The 25,711-nt window shown below is 39.3% G+C and overlaps 3 protein-coding genes and 1 pseudogene across 8 annotated transcripts; 2 read left to right on the top strand and 2 right to left on the bottom strand.

The window, feature by feature from the left end:
- Positions 1–3: 3 nt before the first annotated feature.
- On the bottom strand, positions 4–1,973 carry EndoU (Endoribonuclease U-specific). The gene is made up of 5 exons (NM_142251.4): positions 1,652–1,973; positions 1,433–1,592; positions 1,081–1,286; positions 791–1,023; positions 4–727 (listed from the first exon to the last, which is right to left on the bottom strand). The coding sequence occupies exons 1-5, from the start codon at positions 1,776–1,778 to the stop codon at positions 485–487; spliced, it is 969 nt and encodes a 322-aa protein (NP_650508.1). The 5' UTR covers positions 1,779–1,973; the 3' UTR covers positions 4–484.
- Positions 1,974–3,620: 1,647 nt separating this feature from the next.
- CR31292 lies at positions 3,621–4,131 on the bottom strand (annotated as a pseudogene).
- A 1,596-nt stretch (positions 4,132–5,727) lies between these two features.
- Positions 5,728–13,445, top strand: glob1 (globin 1). Of its 6 annotated transcripts, NM_169680.3 has the most exons (5): positions 7,787–7,928; positions 7,988–8,169; positions 12,356–12,596; positions 12,662–12,823; positions 12,948–13,445. In NM_169680.3, exons 3-5 carry the CDS (start codon positions 12,438–12,440, stop codon positions 13,086–13,088), a joined length of 462 nt encoding a protein of 153 aa, NP_732083.1. In that variant the 5' UTR covers positions 7,787–7,928; positions 7,988–8,169; positions 12,356–12,437; the 3' UTR covers positions 13,089–13,445. The 6 variants fall into 6 exon arrangements, with proteins under 6 accessions (NP_001287343.1, NP_732083.1, NP_732082.1 ...); NM_001300414.2 differs by lacking the exons at positions 7,787–7,928; positions 7,988–8,169 and adding an exon at positions 5,728–5,869; NM_169679.3 differs by lacking the exon at positions 7,988–8,169.
- An 847-nt stretch (positions 13,446–14,292) lies between these two features.
- On the top strand, positions 14,293–21,177 carry CG14877 (uncharacterized protein; the record flags this gene model as incomplete). Its single annotated transcript, NM_142250.2, has 4 exons — positions 14,293–14,666; positions 19,917–20,625; positions 20,726–20,909; positions 20,967–21,177. The coding sequence occupies exons 2-4, from the start codon at positions 20,256–20,258 to the stop codon at positions 21,175–21,177; spliced, it is 765 nt and encodes a 254-aa protein (NP_650507.1). The 5' UTR covers positions 14,293–14,666; positions 19,917–20,255.
- Positions 21,178–25,711: the final 4,534 nt, after the last annotated feature.

The following is a 25,711-nucleotide window of genomic DNA, read 5'->3' as shown; positions in this document are numbered from 1 at the left end:
AATAAGTTGATTTTGTTATTTTATTTTCAACTAGCTAGTTCAAGAGATTCAAAGGTATAAAAATTATAGTGGGTAGAATCCATTTCGAGGGTGAGCTTAATGACTGCATAATACTAAAACGTCACACTCACTTTTCCTCCTTTCGCTCCTTCAAAATAAACGCTTTTGCCTCTTGCATAATTTCCGCCAGTAATAACTATTAATGTTAGAACTAATAAACAACTTCGTGATGTAAGTGCTCTGCGCCACGCAATCCTGTCAAAACAACCAAAATGATAGGCAGATGGGCATTGTTCATGTCCTGACTGACATCCTCGTCAATTGCCAGCGACAACTGGGCCAAGCACTCATAAAGTGGCAAAATAAAATGAACTTGACTTTGAGCTTGGAGGTTAGCCTTTTGCTGATTTCGATGAGGTAACAGTGCGACCGAATCGAATGTCAGTAATTTGACTGAGGTTGCGAGATGGGTGGTTGGAGTGATCTAGGAGCTGTCCGGATAGACGGTTCCTATCAGGCGCATACCGTTCCATTTCCATTCGTGGGAGACAATCGTGGCGGAGGCATGACCCAACTGGATGTGGCAGGGTTCCTCCTTCGCCGTGGCCAGGAAGCAGGCGGTGTACAGGGCCATGTCCAGTTCGGGCGAGATGCCCACAAAGAAGCCGTTGACTGGCTTATTGATGTTGTGAAACGTGTAGCGAACGCTGAGAACCATTTGGTTGTGCTGAGGAAATATAGCAATCCCCTTTTGTAAGGATCATCTGTTACATTTGTCTTTAAGCCTTACCTTTCCCATTTCCTTGTGGTTCAGCCAGCCCTTGTAGTCCACATTGCCACGTTGCTCCTGATCTGCAAAGTACAGCCAGTTATGCAAGCCCAGGACCTTCTGGTCCCGAATCTCCGCCATGAAGACGTGCTCGAAACTGGAACTGCCCACAATGCCACGACCTCTGGAGTAGGGAGTGAACCACAGCTCCTGCAGCAGACGCAGCTGATCGTCATATTCTACGCTCACAATATCTAGATGGTATTGGATAGGTATACTAGTCTGATTTATTTCATTTAAAGGTTACTCACCCTTGTGTACCAAAAAACGCATGGTCAGCTTCATCACACGCGTACCCATCACGGCCCTAAGGAAATCATATTGCTCCTGGACGTGCTCCGGCGTTGGATGCTCCTGCACAGCCACGTCCAACTCGTAGTTGTCAAAGAGCCTCATTAGCAGAGCGGTGGTGGAGTTAGCATCCCTGGCCAGCAGATCCTGGTGCAATTCAAAGAGGCTGGAAGATTTCAAGAAATATGAAATAATGTTTATTAGACAGCTTTAGTATTTAATGAATTAATAATTATTTTAATTAAATTGCCTTATCATCAAATTAAATATTTTAATGATAAAATTCATTAGGCGGCGCAACTAGGTACTTACTTTCTAGGGGCGCGATCGTCATGAGCACCTGAAGTGGTCTTCCCCTGGAGATTCACCTTGTAGAGGTATGGACTGACCTCGGTCTCCTCCGCGTACAGATTCTTCGAGAGGGTCAAGACGTCATCCGGCGTTTTGGGCAGCGGCTTGCTGTGGAAGTACTCTAAGAGAAAAAACCGTTGTCCGTTCGCTTACGGAAGAGAGCTTAAAGAGACAACTCACCGTAGAAGTGCCAGCTCAAAATGCCAATGGTGATCAGCAAGCCTACGATCACAAATCTCTTTAGCTTCTGGCATTTGGCGCTGTCGATGTTGCTAGTGCTGTTTGTTTGCTGCTGCACTGCGTCCATTGTGATATAATTATCCAATTAAGATTAGTCAAACATTTGTTTTTGCGCCTCTGTTTACTTTCCCGATGCTCGCCGTTTATCTTCAGCCAAAACTCTCGCGTTGATCGAGTTTTATCTGCTCTTTCCGACCAACTACCTTTATGGCTGAAACGATACTGAGCGGGTTTGCCCCACTGCGGATCTGGCCGCTCATATGCTTGCTGAACACACAAGTAGTTCCCCCGAAAAATTGGATAACACGCTCTCCCTCTCCAATTATTTTCGTTTTCGGCGCTCTCTGGGGGATCATTGTTGTGGTTTGTTTTCACCTCGCGAGCAGCCTTTTGTTTACTCAGGAGCGGATTCGTTGGGCCCCCATGCCAAATTTCAAGTTTGAGGACATAAATGACAATGTGCAGCATATGGTATAATTTATGCGGCCAGTCAAAGTAGGAAAACAATTAGTTTCCTAAAGAAATAAAGCTAAGCCAAACGAATATAAATAAAATGTAACTGAAAAACTAATATTCTGTTTTACCTTGGATAATCATTTATATTTTAATTCATTTTATAAAAAGGTTTACAATTGAATCAGTCTTTAAACGTGCATGAATGAAACCAATTATTCTTTTCCACAATACTTCTAGTATCTATAGATATTTAAAATTCAATTCATATTTTTGTGGGAACATATGGCACGTGGCAAGCCTACTAATTTTTGGTACTTAAGGAATTTCATCCAAAGTCTCTTTTAATTACTAACATCGTGTCTTGAATCTCTCATCTGGAAGTACTAAACAAATAATTTAATCACGCACTTACTAATTTGTTTGTTTCAGCGAATATAGCGTCATTTGTATTAAAGTCTCGACTGTAATATAATTACTTCCAAATTGGGCTTAAACCATACTGTGTTTAACAAAAAAAACTTCAACAGGAAACTGTGACGTGATTTGAAAAAAAAATTGACAATAAATTGTGAACAAAATATTGTATAATTGAACACCTATAATTGCAGTGCGAAATTTTCTTAGGGCTTGATTTTTTTTTAATATCAACAAGATTTTACTCTTATATTGTCTGGACTGCAGTTCCTACAATTAGTTGAAAATAGTCTTTAAAACGTAAATACAATTAAATACATTGTCGCCAAAGATGGAATGACGAAAACCACATTAACTTTCACAATCTAATACCAAGATATCCATCATGCTATATTTAAATTAACCTTGATCAATATATCAATATATCAATATATTCAAGGCACGGGAAAACAAATAGCTCGTCACGAAAGGTGTAATTTGTTTTCAGTTTGCTTTTGGATTGGATCCACCTGGTAGAAGAATTCAGTGTACTAAAGGAGAGCTTTACAAATATTGTAATTTGATACATTATGTTTTGGATTAGCATTTGATTTATTCTTCACAGTGAAGCGAATTGTTTGCTTTGTTACAATCATCTAATATTTTCGAATACAATGTTTGCCTTTTTTAAGCTTAGGTATAGGTAAATTTGATTATCAAGGTTAGTTCTTTATACTTAAAGTAATTATGTCTTGTAGTCTAGCCGAAAACTGGATTTTGCTGCTTCTTTTAATCTCCTGACTCCTAAAACTCCGAAGCTTCAAAATTCGGAGCGCGCGTTTTATTGATTAGCTCAGTTCTAATGTTGTGACAAGCAGTCTCAGACAATATTTACCAAATCTTACGAAATGAATTCACGAAATGAATTTCAAGAAATATGAAATAATGTTTATTAGACAGCTTTAGTATTTAATGAATTAATAATTATTTTAATTAAATTGCCTTATCATCAAATTAAATATTTTAATGATAAAATTCATTAGGCGGCGCAACTAGGTACTTACTTTCTAGGGGCGCGATCGTCATGAGCACCTGAAGTGGTCTTCCCCTGGAGATTCACCTTGTAGAGGTATGGACTGACCTCGGTCTCCTCCGCGTACAGATTCTTCGAGAGGGTCAAGACGTCATCCGGCGTTTTGGGCAGCGGCTTGCTGTGGAAGTACTCTAAGAGAAAAAACCGTTGTCCGTTCGCTTACGGAAGAGAGCTTAAAGAGACAACTCACCGTAGAAGTGCCAGCTCAAAATGCCAATGGTGATCAGCAAGCCTACGATCACAAATCTCTTTAGCTTCTGGCATTTGGCGCTGTCGATGTTGCTAGTGCTGTTTGTTTGCTGCTGCACTGCGTCCATTGTGATATAATTATCCAATTAAGATTAGTCAAACATTTGTTTTTGCGCCTCTGTTTACTTTCCCGATGCTCGCCGTTTATCTTCAGCCAAAACTCTCGCGTTGATCGAGTTTTATCTGCTCTTTCCGACCAACTACCTTTATGGCTGAAACGATACTGAGCGGGTTTGCCACACTGCGGATCTGGCCGCTCATATGCTTGCTGAACACACAAGTAGTTCCCCCGAAAAATTGGATAACACGCTCTCCCTCTCCAATTATTTTCGTTTTCGGCGCTCTCTGGGGGATCATTGTTGTGGTTTGTTTTCACCTCGCGAGCAGCCTTTTGTTTACTCAGGAGCGGATTCGTTGGGCCCCCATGCCAAATTTCAAGTTTGAGGACATAAATGACAATGTGCAGCATATGGTATAATTTATGCGGCCAGTCAAAGTAGGAAAACAATTAGTTTCCTAAAGAAATAAAGCTAAGCCAAACGAATATAAATAAAATGTAACTGAAAAACTAATATTCTGTTTTACCTTGGATAATCATTTATATTTTAATTCATTTTATAAAAAGGTTTACAATTGAATCAGTCTTTAAACGTGCATGAATGAAACCAATTATTCTTTTCCACAATACTTCTAGTACCTATAGATATTTAAAATTCAATTCATATTTTTGTGGGAACATATGGCACGTGGCAAGCCTACTAATTTTTGGTACTTAAGGAATTTCATCCAAAGTCTCTTTTAATTACTAACATCGTGTCTTGAATCTCTCATCTGGAAGTACTAAACAAATAATTTAATCACGCACTTACTAATTTGTTTGTTTCAGCGAATATAGCGTCATTTGTATTAAAGTCTCGACTGTAATATAATTACTTCCAAATTGGGCTTAAACCATACTGTGTTTAACAAAAAAAACTTCAACAGGAAACTGTGACGTGATTTGAAAAAAAATTGACAATAAATTGTGAACAAAATATTGTATAATTGAACACCTATAATTGCAGTGCGAAATTTTCTTAGGGCTTGATTTTTTTTTAATATCAACAAGATTTTACTCTTATATTGTCTGGACTGCAGTTCCTACAATTAGTTGAAAATAGTCTTTAAAACGTAAATAAAATTAAATACATTGTCGCCAAAGATGGAATGACGAAAACGACATTAACTTTCACAATCTAATACCAAGATATCCATCATGCTATATTTAAATTAACCTTGATCAATAATTATTCAAGGCACGGGAAAACAAATAGCTCGTCACGAAAGGTGTTATTTGTTTGCAGTTTGCTTTTGGATTGGATCCACCTGGTAGAAGAATTTAGTGTACTAAAGGAGAGCTTTACAAATATTGTAATTTGATACATTATGTTTTGGATTAGCATTTGATTTATTCTTCACAGTGAAGCGAATTGTTTGCTTTGTTACAATCATCTAATATTTTCGAATACAATGTTTGCCTTTTTTAAGCTTAGGTATAGGTAAATTTGATTATCAAGGTTAGTTCTTTATACTTAAAGTAATTATGTCTTGTAGTCTAGCCGAAAACTGGATTTTGCTGCTTCTTTTAATCTCCTGACTCCTAAAACTCCGAAGCTTCAAAATTCGGAGCGCGCGTTTTATTGATTCGCTTCGTTCTAATGTTGTGACAAGCAGTCTCAGACAATATTTACCAAATCTTACGAAATGAAAGACCCATACGTATACTTTCACCCAAGTTGACCTCTCTGGATGATAGTGTACGAAGATTATCAGCTCGGAAACTTTTGTAGCTTCGTTTGCTGCGTTTATTTTGTGTCAGTTGTTGTTGCCGCTCGGAAGTCTTTTATAAAGGCCAGTCGGGCTAGAAATTCTATTCAGTTCAAATATTAACGGCGTCGTGTGCAGTTGCCTGGCATTTGATATAAACTGTGAGTGTGAATTGGAAAATAGTGTTCTATCCCATCCATATTTATGCAAATATTTATAGTAGAGTGATTGCATTCGTAAATCGACGTTGCTTACAATTCCCGTTCATATAGTAGCAAAATAAACAATCCGTGTGCGGTGTGATATTTGAATGCAACGCATTTTGTTGGGTATAAATTGGCAGTGCTTGTTTGTTTGTCCGCCACTTGGTTTATTGAAAATTACTGATGGAGGCTTATTAAGGTAGTGATAGTGAATAAACATTTATAAAAATAGTACAGCGCCACGATAAGGCTAAATCTTTCACTTGTGCATGTGATATATTGATAAGAACAAATAGAAGATTATTGTTGAAGTAAAGAATAAACAAATAAACAAAACAACTGAATGGAGTGTTTGAAAAGATTTGTCATATTGCGAATCTTAAACATCGAAATATTAAGAGTCGACCTAACTAGTTTTAAAAATCTTTGAATTTTTTCATTTCTAATACAAAATGTGCTTTCATTTGTTTTGCTGGATTAATTACATAATTATATTTGAAGATAGCTTAGACATCACGACAACAAATATTTGTTTATAGCTCCTAAAGCTTAGATTACATTGCGCATTTGAAGAAAGCCACTGCCCAACGGTTAAGTAAGCTTTTCCTGTTCTAAGCCCAAGCTTTTAAGAGATAGCTTTGTTTTGGGGCCAGCACTTTGACTACGCTCCTTTAAAACGTCGGAAGGTCCACAGGTGTCACTGGAAAATGTTTGATTTGGGCGTGTTGGTTCGACAGGTGTCGTCCCATTTTGAATTTGTTATGAAATGTGACAGCAAATCGGGGGAGTGTCCATAAGTGGGCTCTACGCCTGATCGGAATATCAATTGTTTTGGGCAAATGACACACCTCAAAGCCCCCGTTGAACTACGCCTCTCTCATCTGGAAGTACTAAACAAATAATTTAATCACGCACTTACTAATTTGTTTGTTTCAGCGAATATAGCGTCATTTGTATTAAAGTCTCGACTGTAATATAATTACTTCCAAATTGGGCTTAAACCATACTGTGTTTAACAAAAAAAACTTCAACAGGAAACTGTGACGTGATTTGAAAAAAAATTGACAATAAATTGTGAACAAAATATTGTATAATTGAACACCTATAATTGCAGTGCGAAATTTTCTTAGGGCTTGATTTTTTTTTAATATCAACAAGATTTTACTCTTATATTGTCTGGACTGCAGTTCCTACAATTAGTTGAAAATAGTCTTTAAAACGTAAATAAAATTAAATACATTGTCGCCAAAGATGGAATGACGAAAACGACATTAACTTTCACAATCTAATACCAAGATATCCATCATGCTATATTTAAATTAACCTTGATCAATAATTATTCAAGGCACGGGAAAACAAATAGCTCGTCACGAAAGGTGTTATTTGTTTGCAGTTTGCTTTTGGATTGGATCCACCTGGTAGAAGAATTTAGTGTACTAAAGGAGAGCTTTACAAATATTGTAATTTGATACATTATGTTTTGGATTAGCATTTGATTTATTCTTCACAGTGAAGCGAATTGTTTGCTTTGTTACAATCATCTAATATTTTCGAATACAATGTTTGCCTTTTTTAAGCTTAGGTATAGGTAAATTTGATTATCAAGGTTAGTTCTTTATACTTAAAGTAATTATGTCTTGTAGTCTAGCCGAAAACTGGATTTTGCTGCTTCTTTTAATCTCCTGACTCCTAAAACTCCGAAGCTTCAAAATTCGGAGCGCGCGTTTTATTGATTCGCTTCGTTCTAATGTTGTGACAAGCAGTCTCAGACAATATTTACCAAATCTTACGAAATGAAAGACCCATACGTATACTTTCACCCAAGTTGACCTCTCTGGATGATAGTGTACGAAGATTATCAGCTCGGAAACTTTTGTAGCTTCGTTTGCTGCGTTTATTTTGTGTCAGTTGTTGTTGCCGCTCGGAAGTCTTTTATAAAGGCCAGTCGGGCTAGAAATTCTATTCAGTTCAAATATTAACGGCGTCGTGTGCAGTTGCCTGGCATTTGATATAAACTGTGAGTGTGAATTGGAAAATAGTGTTCTATCCCATCCATATTTATGCAAATATTTATAGTAGAGTGATTGCATTCGTAAATCGACGTTGCTTACAATTCCCGTTCATATAGTAGCAAAATAAACAATCCGTGTGCGGTGTGATATTTGAATGCAACGCATTTTGTTGGGTATAAATTGGCAGTGCTTGTTTGTTTGTCCGCCACTTGGTTTATTGAAAATTACTGATGGAGGCTTATTAAGGTAGTGATAGTGAATAAACATTTATAAAAATAGTACAGCGCCACGATAAGGCTAAATCTTTCACTTGTGCATGTGATATATTGATAAGAACAAATAGAAGATTATTGTTGAAGTAAAGAATAAACAAATAAACAAAACAACTGAATGGAGTGTTTGAAAAGATTTGTCATATTGCGAATCTTAAACATCGAAATATTAAGAGTCGACCTAACTAGTTTTAAAAATCTTTGAATTTTTTCATTTCTAATACAAAATGTGCTTTCATTTGTTTTGCTGGATTAATTACATAATTATATTTGAAGATAGCTTAGACATCACGACAACAAATATTTGTTTATAGCTCCTAAAGCTTAGATTACATTGCGCATTTGAAGAAAGCCACTGCCCAACGGTTAAGTAAGCTTTTCCTGTTCTAAGCCCAAGCTTTTAAGAGATAGCTTTGTTTTGGGGCCAGCACTTTGACTACGCTCCTTTAAAACGTCGGAAGGTCCACAGGTGTCACTGGAAAATGTTTGATTTGGGCGTGTTGGTTCGACAGGTGTCGTCCCATTTTGAATTTGTTATGAAATGTGACAGCAAATCGGGGGAGTGTCCATAAGTGGGCTCTACGCCTGATCGGAATATCAATTGTTTTGGGCAAATGACACACCTCAAAGCCCCCGTTGAACTACGCCTCTGTCCAAACTCTCACTCTCCTGCATGGGCAGCTTTTGCTCCACAGCGTTTTGGTTTTGGCGGGCTCTCTCTAGCGAATCTTTGCCGGCAGAGAGTGCGAATCTGGTGAGTTCGCTCCCATAAAAGGCCCCACAATTTGCCCGCGCTCAGTTTTCAACCTGAACGCAAAGTGTGCGGTTCTTTGTAGCCCCGAAAGTTCGCACTGAACGGTCCGGTATTTGGTTTTCCACGGCACAAAAACCAATCAAGTGCGCCAATTAAAAAAGTAGTAATCAAAACTGGGAAATCCGGGAAATATATATGTGAAAATAATACGTTGGTAGGAGAAATTTATACCATAGTGAAAGCCTTGCAGAATTATGAAAGAATTCGGTGAATAAGAGCGCACGACTAACGGAACTGTAAATACGCGCTATCTTCCCCATCGACGGCGCTCAACAGGCAGGCAACCAACAGCTGATTAAACGCCCATTCTGTGTGTTTCCTACATTGGATATTTAAATCTCGGATTTTTCGGGTTCGTTGAATTCCTGCATTTCAGAGCCATAAGAAATAAAAGAGCCGCAAAGCAGCGGGCTTGGAATTTATGGATTTCTGTGGTGTCCTTGCAAAACAAGTGTCGCCTCTGGCAGAACCAGATTGTTATTGTTGTTTTTTTGTGATTACCATTTGTTGTTTCTGTTGTTGTGGCAGTCATTATCCTTAATGCCCGTGATGAGGACATGAGTGTGCATCTGTGTGTTTTAAGTGGCTGTGTGTGTTTAAGTCAGGCATTGTGGCTTTAAGAGACAATTTCAGAGGCTCAAAAGAGTTGGGAATTCATTTAATTAAATCAGCGAAAGCATCATATGTAGCAATCATCGTAATTTACATTTGTTTACCCTCTTTTTATTATCCGATTACTAAAGCTTCGTCATTGTTATCAAATACACAGTTCTTATCCATAGTACTTACCCATACATGCGTCTTTAAAATTAAAATTAAATGATTTACTTATTTATAAGACCCATAAAAAATAATTAATTTGAACACGGCTTTGGTTATTAAAACCCAGAAACATTTTATGGAGTCTGATATTTGCCAGAAACCAATTTATCCAAATATTCTTTCTTCAAGCCCCATACTTTGAAAGTCCTTTGAAATTGTTTTAAAATTGTAAAAAAAAACCAGCTCGTGTTTCGAGAGTTCACAACACTTCACATCTGGCACTTGCCAAACGACAGAATGTTGTTTTTGAGTTCTATAAAATAAATTCACATGCCGGGGAAAAAAAGAGACAGGAACAGAATTGCAACCAAATCCATAGCGACACTTGAGTGGCAGCATCACAAAACAAATATTCACGTACACTCGCACAAACACAGTCCTCCTGTAGGAGGCACTTTGCCAACACCTGACCTGCCAGCCAGCCTGCCTGCCTGCCTGCCACGCCTACCCCATCTGTTCCACCTGATCCGCCCTCCACCCACCGCCCAACGCCCCCAGGAGCTGCTGCACACGGCTGACTGTCTAGTAGCTGTCCATCAAGCTTGCCTTAATTTAATTAAGCGCTCAATGTCCTTACTGGCAACACTCTCACACTCGCACTCTCAATGGCAGATAACACAGAGAAAAATTAATTACTTAATTCGATCAAGCTAAGTGTTAAAAGAAGGGCTTAACACCAATCACCGTTAAATCACCAATCAACGTTTGAACTTCCATGAAAACGATTGAAAGAATATGTTTTTGAGAATGAAAACTAATCTTATGGAGGATAAATTTTCTCCGAGTGCTGAACCACAAGGTAACGCTTGATTTGTTGCTGCCTTTTTTCACTCTTGACTGCAGCAGACACTCACACTCACAAGCTCGCGCGACTACACACACATACACTCGCACAGCAGTGGCCAGCACTTATACACTTACAGGCACAGACTTGAACCGCAAAAGCCACAGGCCATTTTGGCATGAAGGATATTATAGAACGTACACAGACGCGCACATCCTGGCATATGTAGTGTGTTGGTGCTGGTGTTGGTGTTGGTTTGCTCCCCAAAGGGGTCTTGTAGACAAGGTTACTGAGAGATGGCAAATTTTTTATAGTGGAATCTGCACTGCCTGCGCCGCCAACCACCCACCACCCACCACCCACCTACCTCCTGCCACATCGCACCCACATTTTCCAGCAAAAAGCAACAATAACATGGCGGCCACCTGCTGCGGCTGCACTTGAGTCGATTTCCCTGTTTTATTTTCCTTTTCTCTTTCCCTTTTCCTATTTCCCCTGTTACCATGTCTATTCCGTTTGTCTGTCTGTCACTTTGTGCATTTTTAATAAAGTTTTGTATTTTGTATTTACTTTTTAGACATAACTTTCCTTTGGCTTGACTGCTGTTTTTGCTGCTTTTCCCTGTGGTAAAAAGTTTTTGTCATTCGGATAAAGTGGAAAAGTCAAGAAAAGAACTCTAAATACTTTATTTATTGTTCATCAAATTCCGTTGTTTACATGAGAATTTTGTAGTGCTTTTCTAATTATTTATTTTTCATGTGCGGTTTGCATGGAAATTTTTTTTCCTCTCACTTAATTCGTTTAGCAATTCGAAAAATATTTAATTTTTTTGTGGAATTCCATTTGATTTGATGTCTCGCCATTTTTATTGTGGTCTGCATATTATATCGCAATTTCTGTGAGCTCTTGCTGTTTACATTTCCGCCTTTCGCCCAGAGAATTCTCCCGCAATCTCCCATTCGCAATAGCTTTCTCATTTTCCTCAGCTCTCCGTGGAACACAGGGGGTATGATAATTTTCGCAGCCGAGAGCCAGCCACAAAGCTCGGTGGATTGGGGGTCAACTCGGTGCTGGTCGAGGGCGGGGGTAGGGTCAGCTAATGAACTCGAGAGCAGGCCAAGCAGACTGGAGATGGGCAACTATTATATAAACAGATATGCGGTTAAGGAAACAAGTTATTAACATAAAAGATAAAGAAATTTCACCATATCATGTGCAACTTTAATAATGGTATGCAGACAAAGGACTAAACTTTAGGGACTTTAAACCAATAGAAAAGATCTTGAAAATACTCAGCTCTACATTAAGTTTTAATCATATTTCATACAGATATCAATTTAAATTTGTACAAATTATAATTAATATCATCAGCTTTTTATTATCACGTTACCATCTCTAAAAACAAGGGTATGTTGAAAATTGTATAGAATGAGGGTTGAGGTGTGGGAAGGTAGGTTTGCTGGGCTTTTTGCTGCGGCTTAACTGACAGACGTTAATTTGAGCTCGGATACAATGATGATAATGATGTTATTTTGCTTCTGTTGTTTGGCGGCGAAGGCATTGACTTTTAGCACGTGCTGTGCGCTTATTTATCTAAGGCACTGTTTGTTGTTTTGATTTTGATTTTGCTTGTGCCGGGCTCGTTGAGTTGCATTGTAAAACTGTCAATTTCAATTAGAGCGCCAAAAAGAGACCGAAGTAAATGGACTTAATTCCATTTTCTCCCTCACTCACTTTCAGCCTAAAAGCCATTAAGAGAGGGCCGAACGCTTATAGAGAGCTATAGAGTGAAAGCTGAGAAGAACCAAAACGGAGCATAAACATGAACAGCGATGAGGTGCAACTGATCAAGAAGACCTGGGAAATCCCCGTGGCAACACCAACAGATTCTGGAGCGGCGATACTGACGCAGTTTTTCAACCGCTTTCCGTCCAACTTGGAGAAGTTCCCCTTCCGCGATGTTCCTTTGGAGGAGCTAAGTGTGAGTTGTACCTTACACATAGGTCTTCAATTAACTCAAGATTAACTTGATCTGTTTTCTTTCAGGGAAATGCTCGCTTCCGAGCACATGCCGGCAGAATCATAAGGGTCTTTGACGAGTCCATCCAGGTCCTGGGCCAGGATGGCGATCTGGAGAAGCTGGACGAGATCTGGACCAAAATTGCCGTTAGTCACATTCCGCGGACCGTTTCCAAGGAGTCTTACAACGTAAGTTGAACACTGCAGTCGAGCTCTCGACTTTGAGATACCTGTTGGTGAGATAGTGGAAGTTGAAAGCTATATGACATTTAAAAATTCAATTGCATTTAAAACATCATTTTATTTTTTTTAGCAACTGAAAGGAGTTATCCTGGATGTGCTGACAGCTGCCTGCAGTCTGGACGAGAGTCAAGCGGCCACGTGGGCCAAGCTGGTGGACCATGTCTACGGAATCATCTTCAAGGCGATCGACGACGACGGCAACGCCAAGTAGATGAGGCAGCTGGAGGTGGAGATGCAACCGAATCCGCGGAAGGATGCAACTGATGCCAGCCGGTGGCACTTGCAACACATGCACAGCTTATGTAGTTCTAAGTAATTGATAAATGTTAGCTATTCTCGTTTTGTAATAATGAATGCGAATGTCCAAAACAAAAATACACACACAGTGAAAACTTATGTCTGCGTAGAGCTACTGACACACGCGCACACCCCACACACATACACCCGCACTTGCATTGCTCTGTAAAGCTTTAACCCATTGTCAGCCTTAAGCACTTGATAGCAAACAATACATGGAATCAGCAAAGGAGAAATAAGAAAGCTTATAAATAAAATCCAGTTTGAAAGCATATCGTATTCAATTGTAAGTGGCTTTGTAATATTTCGACCGGGCTTTTATGGTGCTGTTATATTATTATCTCATATGAAACACCATACTTTCAAATGGTGTCCGAAATTGTGTCCAAAAACCATAGAGTATCTCGATTGTTTCGGTTTGTCAGTCCACATGAAATCATAATTAAAATAATTGTCCACTCACTCATAACTAGGACAACGCAGAAAGCATTTAAGCACACTTGAAAACCATTTCCGCACATGATGTTCCACCACCACAGCTCCCACTAAAAGTTGGGCAAACAATTGCAAACATCGCTCAGCTGCGACCGCGTTGAAAATGCTATTAATTTCAGTGGATCTAAATGCTCATAAGGGGGCCTGGGGTGGCGAGTGCGGAAAATGGGAAAAACTGCTGCTGTTTTAGCCGAAATGCGTGAGCTGGCAAACAATGTGCATGGTGACATTGCGTATACGCCATGAGAGCATTTGCATATGAAAAAGCGCGTTTGGAAGGAAGGCGCTGCAAAAATTACAAAATAGAACAAAGGAATTGTTAAGTGTGCTTTTGCAAAAGTGTACAGTAATAGTTTGCTTGAGTATATATTTTTTAGATCTTAAAGACTGGAATGTTCGCTCTAATTTGGGGGCGTTTTATGGCGAAGATTTTCAATCCATCAGCCAATTGACTTCGACTTCAGATAACAGAGCGTGCCGAGCTAACAGCGCCGCTGTTATGTCCAGCTGTTATCGGACTGTCTCCTTATCATTGGTGAAATGTTCGAGGCGTTGGTGAAATGTGCCACCAAAACGCCTTCGACGAGCTTTTCCATAGTTTGGCCAATAATGAAGAACAAAAAATAACAAAGTGAACAGTTTACCAAAGCGACCGCGAATTTCAGTTCAATTCCGGCAACGCGCGCGTACCGAAGTGGGCGAGAAATTCTTTTTTGACGGCAAAACCTCGCGCAATATATATGGTGATATATTTTTTGGATTCTCCTGCCGTCCACTGCAAAATATAATATTTTTCATGCGCCTCTGTGATTGTGTGTTTTTGTGTTGTGCAAACTTGTTTCCCCTCAAGCGTACACATATAAAATAAATGTGAATATACTGGCAAAACCGATTGAACGATCTTTGAAAACCCATGAATAGTTCTCATAGTTCATAAAACGGGAACAAATTGAGAAAAATATCTAAAGCGTTTGAAATTTTTGCGACAAAGAAAGAGGTGAGCTGGCAGCTAGAGCAAATACTTTCCTCTGAAGCATGTCACAAGCATTCCGGACATTCATCGACAAGTCTTTATAAGCTCTTACCCAACATTTTGTTGCGAAGAGAGGCTCCTGCTCCGGATTAGACACGCCCATCAGCAATATTTCATGCAAATTCACTTCCTCACACCATACCCACTCGCCACCCCCTTCGTCTTGTGATGATAAAAGCAAATGATTGCAAAACGGCATTTGCCCCTAGGGAAAATAACGCAAAGTTCCTAACCCCCTAGTTGCGAAATTAAAATAAAATACCTAGATGTAAATTCTCCTCGGGCTGTGGGAATAGACAAAGTAACTTGGTAATCAGGAAGGGGTAAAAGGCCCACATTGACTTTGTGCCACACATCGGATGCTGTTATTATTGAATTTGCATAAATCATTGAAGCGGATTCTTTTCAGCTTCGCTGAATGGGGATTTCTGCAGCAGCACAAAATGGAATTTACTGCCTGGGGGCTTTAAAAGTTAACCTTACTGGTTATGCGATGAAAACTATGAATATCTGATTGGATTAAGAGCCAAAAGGTGTCAGCTTCAAAATCCCATAAAAGCATTAAACAAAAAAAAACCAACTATTCATGCTAAATAGGGTAGCGAAAAAGATTAAGACATTACGATAAAATGAACGCAGTCTAAATAGCACTTGGTTTATTACTTCAGAATGACCTTCTTTAAGAGAAACATAAGTAAATCAAGAAAACATTTTCGTTGTCATGGTCAGAAAATTCAATTTTCTCGCTGTACGAAAATCTCAATTATCCGGCTCTCTTTTCGTTGCGCACATTTTTGCGACTAGTGGCTCCTTCCAATGGCGTTTTCTTTCAGCAACTTGTGACTTGTGAGCCATGCTTAGCATATATTTTCAACACTATTTGCCAAGCACCCCATGCTGCGATGCTGTGAAGTAGGCAGCACTTAGTAAATCAAACACCACACTGCGTATACATAATGCTGGCAAGGGCAGGGCAAAATCTAGTGGTCACACCTCCGTGTGGCATATGTGCATTAGCTATAGCCGCACGATAACGTAAATATTCATTAATCAATTGGTAAGCCAACACCCGAACAAATATGACCATGTTTTTGTAAAAGGGTTAGGCTAACAGAATAGACCAAACTTTCCCCACCCAAATGCTTTTGGCGATTGTTTTATTTATTTTTTTTTGTTTTCGTTGGCAAAGTTCTGAACTAGTTTCCGTTAGTTTCTAAATTGTTGGGACGATATGTGGTGAGAAGTGAAGTTTGTAAACTTAATTATGCCCTCCAATGCTTTGATTTTTGAGTGCTTTTTCCAAGTTTCACTTCTTATCCTTAAAGTGGCAAATTTTGTGGGAGCCAGAATTGAAAGACTCGAATAACAGCTGCGTGGCGTCACACTGGACCCGTCTCTTAAATTCGTTCAAAATTATTTAAATCCATTAATGCCCCGATTTAATTACGTTTCATTAAACTGCAGGCGGTGGACGGCACTGATTCCGGGAATTTAACACACGTGCCATGGATGCCAGCACATGTTCGTTGTTTGGCTGCAAGGATATTTACACAAAACGTAGGGCATTTCGCCATAAACATTGATGGTGTCAGAGTTCAAGCTTATTCACTTTATTTATTGTCTAGACAATAAAGCAGGGGTCAAAGAAAGGTACTAATTCCCTGGAATCCTGATTTATTTTTAATTTTACCTTGCTCACTTAACCGATGTGACAGTCTAAATTTAATCGAAATCGGGGCAGTATTAAAAATGCATAAATAATATAAATTTAGCATGGCTTAATCCTTTCGAATTAGCTGATGACAAATGGACATTTAAGTTTCATGCAAATGTTGGAGATCTAAAACCGATTTATATTTTCGAATTCAAAAGCGAGGCTATCGTTAGATATTAAAATGGGGTTGGCAACTGATGTCTCCAAACGGATTCGCCCACTGAATATGGCGTAGGAGTATCTGTTTATTATGGACTTTTCCGTAATCTTATCGAGCAGGTCAGGCAGACGGCAGAAAAGCGGCTTGATTGTACATTAAAAATAAACAAACGCCTATAAATAGACTTAAAATACCCATACTCGTAGACGGTTTGTCTTCCGACGGCGTTCGCGGTTCATTTCCATTCGACTGCCTTGTCTATTTGGCAAAGGTTATATATTCGCAATAAAATACACCGATTGATTCACTGATTGTTATTGAACATAAAATTTCTGAAGTAGCTTCGGATTGAAGTGGTCTAATCGGTGTGTAAGTTGTTATGGTTTACTATTTGCACTTAATCATTAATGACATTGACGAGCTTCAGATATATATAGAAATTGCGTTTGGTCAAAGGCTGAGTGAAAACGCAAGTGACGTAACAATGTAAAAATCATCGGTTTAAGTTCTTGTTTCTACTTAACTTTCCCTAAATTCGATTTTAAAAACTTCAACTGTTTTCTGCTTTCGCACCACGAAAAACTTCAATAATGAAATTTAAGTTCTGGTCTTGGTTTGAAAAAATAAATTCGATTTCAATTGGCACAGCTTCGTACGAAATCTTGCAAACTTTTTGACATTATTATTATGCCATAAACCATCAGAAACTTGCAAACACTTTGACATTATTTTTGTACCATATAGAGATTGTAAACGAGAGTTTTTCATCCTCCGCTTTCTTGAATTTCTTTTCTCTTGGTAAACACAAAGTTGGCTTAATGTCTATAAAATAAATCGATATGTCTTTAAACTACAATTTCCTAAATTTTCAACTAGAATAAATTAAAGCCGAGATGGAAAGGGGATGTAACTTAAAGTGTATTATTTACGTGTTTTAAGATTGTCTTTATGCCTTGCTTGATAAAAATATGTTTATCCCAAATATTTCAATTCTATTTGTAGCAAAATTTCGAAATATGTAACTATTTATTTAATTTCACCAGTATTAGAGTGCTCTCCACATAAACAAATCCCCTAAACACTGTGCACATTGCAAATGTTCAGTGAAGAATTTTGGTGGTCAACGAGTTTGTTTTGCGGCTCACAGTTACAGGCAGGGCATGCAAAACCCCGAAATCACATCGATTTAGACTTGTTTGCTTTACACGTTGAGTGCCTGATAAAGCGGAGACAGAAGAGCATGAATAAAAAACACGGCAACACGGACGACGCCCATGTGTGTCTGAGTGCGGGGCTTAGCACGCCCGATGGGCTTACGATTTGGCCAGGCTCCGGGCCAAAAGCAAAGCGGCGAAAAGCACCGTGAGTGGCAAAAAGTTGGAAAGACTGCTCCGCAGTCGGGACATGATTGATTCGAACGCCCGCCGCGTTCGGCGATCTTAATCAGTCAGTGCTCAGCGCTCCGCAGCTATAAATAAACTGACGTTCGACTGAAGACCTGCGCCTGAAACTGATAAGACCGCCGATGATGTCCAAGCCAATTTGTTAATAAACTTATTTCGATTCGCTGCAAAAATATTTACCCGGCTTCTATTTCTGGGCCTTCTATCAATGCAAATAGTGTGCTTCAGTATGATTGATGTTGAATAGAACTGGTAGCCCAGAGTGCGGAGTGCGGATCGGTTGGCCAATGAAACGAGTCTCCTTCGATTTAACCATGCAACGATCGTCGATATCACATGACCCACACAGAGTCCTCATATCGCTCGCTGGCATTTGGCATTCCATTTTTTGGATTGTCATCGACCGGGTGATGAATTCTTATTAATTGCCGACAGCTCCGATTGCCCGCGAATGTTGGATTGGAGTTCCGCCGTGTTTGCAAAGCGATTGGCCCGGCGGCTTCCCCGTTCCATCATCATCATCATCAGGTCGCTCCCCATTCGCGCTGGGGTTTTCCACGCACCATCGAAGTTGAACAATCGGGCGTATACGCAATCTCAAGTTCAGCCTACACACGGCGCTTTATCGGAAAAGAGATAAAATGTTCTTGTCTGGCCCCGGGGTAAATACGAAAATAGTTTACTGCCTCTGGTGGTCCTTTTAATATACATATTAATGCAATTCCGTAATCTACCAATTAATGTAGATATTTGTCCTGCACCGACTTGTTTTTTAACTTAACTCGATGATTACTAATGATTATTCTCGAAATGAAAACCATATATAAATTAAAACCCGATTGCTGTTATCTACTATTTAGATAAGTTTAATAATAAATGATCTCAGCACCATAATCTTCCAGTGCCAAAGTTCATTCCAAGAAAAGTTCTTAGCATTCACAATTTGTTCCAATCCGCATGACTAACTAACACAACTCACTCCGATACTCAGCAATCATAAGTTAGTTCCCCGCTTGTCGCGATTAGATTAGGAATCACCGAACGTTTAACTAGACTTGGCAGCATGTTGACTACCATTTGACACGTTTTTTTTTTTGTAGCTGTAGCTTGTTTTTCGGTTAGTTTGCCACCTTGATGACGTTTTAAATAGATTTCACAGGAATCTTTTGTGACGCCGAAACTTAATGTCGCTCAAGTGGCCCATTGGTGGGAGATTTCCATGAATAGTCCACCCTATTCGTTAGGTCCTTATCAAGGCGCTCCATGCAATTCACAGCAATCCAGGGAAATTGCCATAAACAACACAGGTTTCATGCTCACTATCTAATGCATCAGCTTCGACGGGAATTGAGCAAATAATTGGGCACCAGAAGCAGTGAGTCACACCTGCGAACCATAAAACCCACCTCCCATACAAAAAAATAATGTTGTTAGGGCACTGTTATGGTTGGAATCGTAAATAAAAATGTTTATAAATGTGTGTGTGTAGGGCGATGTTCTGAAATTCAGGTGCTGTTTACTTTTAGAGACACTGAGAGGCAATGCAGTTCAATGAAAGATAAAGTTTGTTATTTCCTTATTATCATTAAATTGCGTATCTAATTGAGACAGTGATAAGTGGAGCGAACAAAAAATTTACGACTGGGAAGCTTCAATATTTACGACTAGGGATCTTAAGATTTGGTAGAGGCCAAAATTATTTAATAATTGAATTTTAAGATAAAGGGTTAATAAGAAGTGCATATTCCCTGGAAAACTTCCTTTCAACCACTCAACATTCCACTTTAAAGCACAAGCTCATTTCATTTCTCCATATGGCACTTACACATCGCCCCCAAGGGCAGCGCATTAAAACTTCAATAATTTATGTATTCCTGAGCAGCAGGAATCGAGGGAGCTGCTAATGACTTCAATATCTTGATTCGCACCATTTGCAGTCGCAGCTGGAGGCACTTCGACGGCAAAGGCAACATGCAGCGTCGGCCAAACTTTGGCTCAATTATGCGCACAATCAAAGCAACTTAATTACTCCAGAGTTCTCCGGCGAACACACAGAGGCGCTGAAATATAGAGACCGCAATCACCGAGCAGTAGTTTGATAGAGAATCGCTGCGACTATGCAAATTAGCCAAACCAATTCACAGAGACAAATTGGTAAACAAAATGACACTGAAAGCGCCAGACGCAGACCCGCATCACTCGATTTGATTGAAGTACCAGTTCCACGAGAAATTGTCAACAGTTTTCAAATTAGCAAACGCACTCGCCTGTTCCCAATGCTCCTTGTCCTACTGCTTGTTGGCCTGGTTTTTGGCCCCAAGGATTGTGTGGCCACTTGCCGCGAGGAGCCAGCCCGCGATTGTGAGGCTATTTGCGATGCGAATGGCAGAAACTGCACCATTCGGGCATTAGTCCTTCTGCCCGATGATAATATGTACCAGGCATCCCTACCGCGTGTCCTACCAATCCTTAAAGTGGCCGAGCAGCAGATCCGGTCCAAGTCCTTGATTCCTTCGCACATCGATTTCGAGTGGCTGGCCCACGATACCAAGTGTGATGCCTCCCTCGGCGTGATTAAGGCCATGGATGGCATTATCAAACAGTGCGCCCAGGTGATCTTTGGACCCGTCTGCGATTATTCCTTGGGTGAGTTTATAGAAGCTATTCCAAGAGCATCCGATTTATATTTTGTAATACGATTTATTTTTTAATTAAATAATTTCCATGTTTTTTTAATCCCTTGCAGCTGCAGTAAGCCGGATTACCAAGTATTTCAATAGCCAGGGCACCCCACTCATATCAGTTGGAGGTTCCACCTATGACTTTGAGCAGAAGAAAACCGATTGCAATGACGAGTTCTATATGCTGTTGCGCACGGGAATGCTGAGTTTCGAGACGATTTCCGAGCTGACCATAAACGTGATGAAGCGGTAAGTGCCATAAATTTGCTATTCTAAGCCTTACCAGCTTATCAAGTCTTCCGGCAGACACAACTGGTCGCATTCCATCTTCTACTATGAACGGGATGGCCAGCGAAGTGTGGCCGGAATGCACACCTGCTTTCTCATGATGAAATCCCTGGGAAAACAAATGCGTAACGAGAACATGACATTCGCCCAGTTTCCACTTGAGCCCAACTTGACAAATCGCACGGAGGAAATGCGCCGAGAAATTGGCAATAAACATGCAAGTAAGTAACAGAGAGATTTGCTGTCAACTTAACATGGCTGTTGTTAACAGAGTAGTTTCACCAACGGCTTAGCCGAGACAACAACCGTTCAGCAAGTGCATCGGGCGAGCAAACTTTACTAATGTAGCTTTTGCATTGCTAACAATTATGCAGTTTAAGATGGGAACAGAACAAAAATGCGTTTCATCACCTACGTTATTGTTCTATCATAAAACGAAATAATATTTTAAATATTTAAAGGTATATACATTACTAAAATGTTAGGTTGATAAGATAAATGTTTATATACCAACGTGTCCTTAAACACGACCCAGTTGTTAGTAAATGTATGAAAATTTCACAAATTTACAAGACACACCTCGCTCGGGCTAAACATAAACAATTCGGTCCACACCGCCCACACACTGAGAAAGCTTTGGGGCCGTGCCACGTGCAGCTTGCCCGTCAGCTGTTTCTTGGCCAAAATGCCGGTTGCACATTAATTCGAAAGTTCGACTTCGAATCGAGAACGAACAAAATCGACTCGTGCCATTGCGAAAAGGCGCCAGAAGCCGGTGATAAACCGTTAAGTGAACACCAAAGGCGGACGAAACCGGAAACGGAAATCGACATATAAAGTGAAAGTGGAACAAAATCGACGCGAAACTAATCGAAAGTGAATGTAATGATTTATGGATTTATACAACAATGCAAATAAAAATTCTGAAATAAATCAAATTATAAGACCAATATAATGAATAATTTGCGGCATATGGCACGGACAGTGATGGTCCTTCTGACAAGTTAAAGCTGCACCATTTGATAAATGATCGGCAATTGTGTGAACAATGTGGGGTGAAAGATGGAAAATTTCACCTGCAAAGTGTAGTTTTTTCAGACCTTTTTCTATCTTTAGTCCATGAAAAAAATCCATTCTTATGGCATTTATAAATTAAGGCAAACGTGTAAAAAAATTGAATCAAAATTGTATATGTACTATAAATATGAAAAAATATGAATTCAGTCTGTGCAAAATTTAGCCGACATACTTTCTTTGAAAAGAAATTATTTCTCATCACAATAATGATAGAAAATGTTGAATGCATTGGACATTTTAGTGAGCATTAATATTTGTTAAGCTATTAAAACAGCACAGTTGAAGCGTAACAATGTTTTTTAAATCACGTCTCTTCCATTTTAAAACTGTCTTCAAAAACTTGAGATGTTCTTCCTTAAACGAAATGTTCTTGGCTTTTTCTCTCATTGCCATGCAGTGGACGTCTTCTTTTTCGGTGGCTTTTAGCTGCAATTTAAGGCTGCTTCCTTCTTGGCAATTGCCGGTTGGCTCTTGGCTGTTGGCACATGTCTGTAGAGCCAGCTGCTGCCAAGATATATACAACTACGGGCAGCTAAAAAAGAACAATTAAAATGTTTCTAGACCAGAAAAAAATTCCACCAGAATGTGTGATATTTTGCTGTGGAAGCGAGAAAAAACGAAAGACCTAAATCATCTAACATTAAGCGGATCGTAAATCATATTTCACGCAATTTCTTTGGTTTAAAACTAGTTTTTGGCTCCACAAATTTGTGCTCCCATTGGAAGCAGTCCCAGTCGAGACTTCGCTTTTATGGCTGCCATTTTTATTGTTAATTCTGCCGACGCAGAGGGCTCTTTCATCACAACAAGACAAAATTTAACTAACAAATTGACAGAACAGGAACATAAATTTGCATATGCTGGCATTTATTCTCAACGGTAAGCGAAACAGCCAGCGATTAATGTGGCTATTTCGAGGAATTTATTTTGCCAAAAACTTAAACGAAAGTGTGTTTCAACAATGCTCCTTCTATGTTCTCCTCCATGAACCCGAAATCTAAACAAAACATCATAACAAAAGTGCATTTTTGGGAGCTTTCCCGGAAATTCGTTTATTTATTCGCAAGCAGGAAATGAAAACAAAGTCGGAGTGTAACCTTGATGCGAAATCGCACGGATTGGCAGGCAGATGGAAAATTTTGATTGCCATTTCCAGCGCGGGGTAGCCCACTCTCAAGGTGGGCACTGCGAAGCCAAATGGATTCAAGCTCCACATGCAAATGTGGCTCACAAGGAAGTGGTGTGCGAGAAGGGCCGGCTGCAAAGTGCACAGGCAATTAGCCATCATACGACCGATTGAGCTTAGACGGCAGGCTAAACAAAAATCGAATCAGCATCGAATCGATTTCAAATGAAAATCTATTTGGGATTATAAAATCGCCGTGTTTAATCCTTAAGCGCATTTTCATTTACAAAACAATCAAATTACCCGTTCCCAATTAGAATTTGCATGGCTTAAAAACTGAACATTTCCCCCTGTTTTTATACAGTTTTACGTGAGACTTGCAGATGAATTAAAAACTTTTTGCTTCTGTTGCCAGTTGTTCGACATTTTTGGCTTTACGCACACACGTGCAGCGCAGTCAGCCACAAAAAGTTGAGTACATGTGAGGCTAACCAACACGCAGACAGCCACCTCACACCTATTAGGCCATGCTCACGTGTTCGCAGCAGTTGGTCTAAAAGCCAAAACCTGTTAACAGTTAACAGCACCTGAATGCTAAAACACTGAAATATGAGCAACGAGAAATGCGGCAACTGACCCGATTAATTGGGATTTCCTTTAGCCCCAACAATTAGTTTGGATTTTTGTCTTCGCCACTCGTATTACGAACTTTTTCCAACTTATGACACAAAACTTTTCCCCAAGTTGTCAACGTGGATTCTTGCAAAAACAATTAGTCAAATAACCATTTCCACTCTGCTCGAATTAATTCCTTCAGGAAGATGATGAAAAGTTGAAAACGCACATGGTAGCTGCAAAGGAATTATTAAGGCCTATGCAAATTCTTAAATACTCTTAAATAAATACAAACTTATGCTCTTCAAACTAAATGGAGAAACCATTATTTACATCTTTATATTTTTTGGCTTTTAAATGTACATTGTAAAAAATCACTTAATAAAATATTTAGTTCTCGTATTGTTCCCAAGATACCCAAACAAAAAACTTTATCGGATATATCTAAAGCAGTTACCAAACAACCAAGATGATTCAACTTTCGAAAAAAAAAAAAAAACAGTGGGAAACTTACTAAAAATGGAACTTGAAAAGAAGTCATGGGGACAAAGTGTAAAACAAATGTTTGCCCGTAAGAGTTAAAAAGGGAAATTGAAGGGCGAAAACAGGAAAACTTGTCAGGGCTTTCAGCACACACGCTTCCTTTGAAAAGGATATGGGTAATGCGCCGTGCAAAATCCCTAAGACTTCCTCGTCAGATTGTGACTAAACACGTGAGCCGACATGGATGTCATTTGCAAAGTGCCCTGCCACAGCTGAAAAAAAATCGAAGCTTCTAAAGATGTTACCTAAGTTCCAACTTACTATCTGAGCTATGTGAGGTGTTTATCGAAGTGCAACAAAATAACACATTTAATTTCAGTTTTTAATCAGGCTTAAACGTTTTAATTATATACGTTATTCATAGCTACTCATTGGTTAGTGTTAAACCCATCCTTGAAAAGGATATATAATAGTCTTAATAGCAAACTACGCACAGTTGGCAAAAGAAACCTCAAATTTTCCATTTTGTCATAAATCAAGCGTAGGCGATTTTCCATCTGCTCTGAACACACAACTGGGCCAAATAAATCCCGTGGAGGAAATGCTTTGAAGACATTAAATAAATATAATAAATAAATAAGTATTTTTCTGTTGCTGATGGCGCCTTTTGGATGCAATTTTCGTTGGGAACTTTTTGTGTATTTTCCGCATGGCAATAAACTAAATTTGATGCCTAAGGCATGCACATAAGAAAGTCAATTTATTTAGAACCTTATATCAATTTAATGAGTTTCGCACATCTCTTCTCCAACAAGAACGAAAGCAACACATGTATCCTTTGCAAAATAGGATATCCAATTTAATGTGTCGCCACAGAAAACAACAGAACATTTTGTTTTTATCCGCATCTGCATGCACTTCTAATGTTTATAAATAAATTTCTTTTACTGCTGCCTGGGCCAGATAGCGAAAAACCCAAGAGCATCGAAAGTTTTAGTGTTATGACTGCGACGAGCATTCGTTTGTTGTTGGCCAACAACTTTATGGGTCCAGTACTCTATCTAGTGGTTAACCCCAACAACCACAAGCATCTGAGCACAATTAAACAATTGCCCTCTAGTGAATATTTAAGCACGCAAATGCATGATGCAAATTTAACAGATTGCTGTGTAAAATATTACGTGAAATTGCCGCAAAGTCTAACACTGTTTTAATGAAGTGCACAATAATCATGAATAAATCAAAAAGGGTGCAAAACCATCAGCAAACGCTGCATACGATGCAATTAATTTAGCATGAACTGTGGTTGGTTCCGGCAATGCGAAGCAGCAAACAAACAACAACAACAACAAAAAAATGGTAGAAAAACCTTAAATGCTGTCTGCTAATGTGGCATGGGTAAACACATTTCACATTTCCCCGACACTCTCTACCATTTCCCTCTTCATGTGCTCCTTTGACA

Source organism: Drosophila melanogaster, chromosome 3R, assembly GCF_000001215.4.
Source record: "Drosophila melanogaster chromosome 3R".
Lineage (NCBI taxonomy): Eukaryota > Metazoa > Arthropoda > Insecta > Diptera > Drosophilidae > Drosophila > Drosophila melanogaster.
The sequence above is the reverse complement of the archived record's forward strand: the minus strand, read 5'-3'. Positions and strand labels throughout refer to the sequence as shown.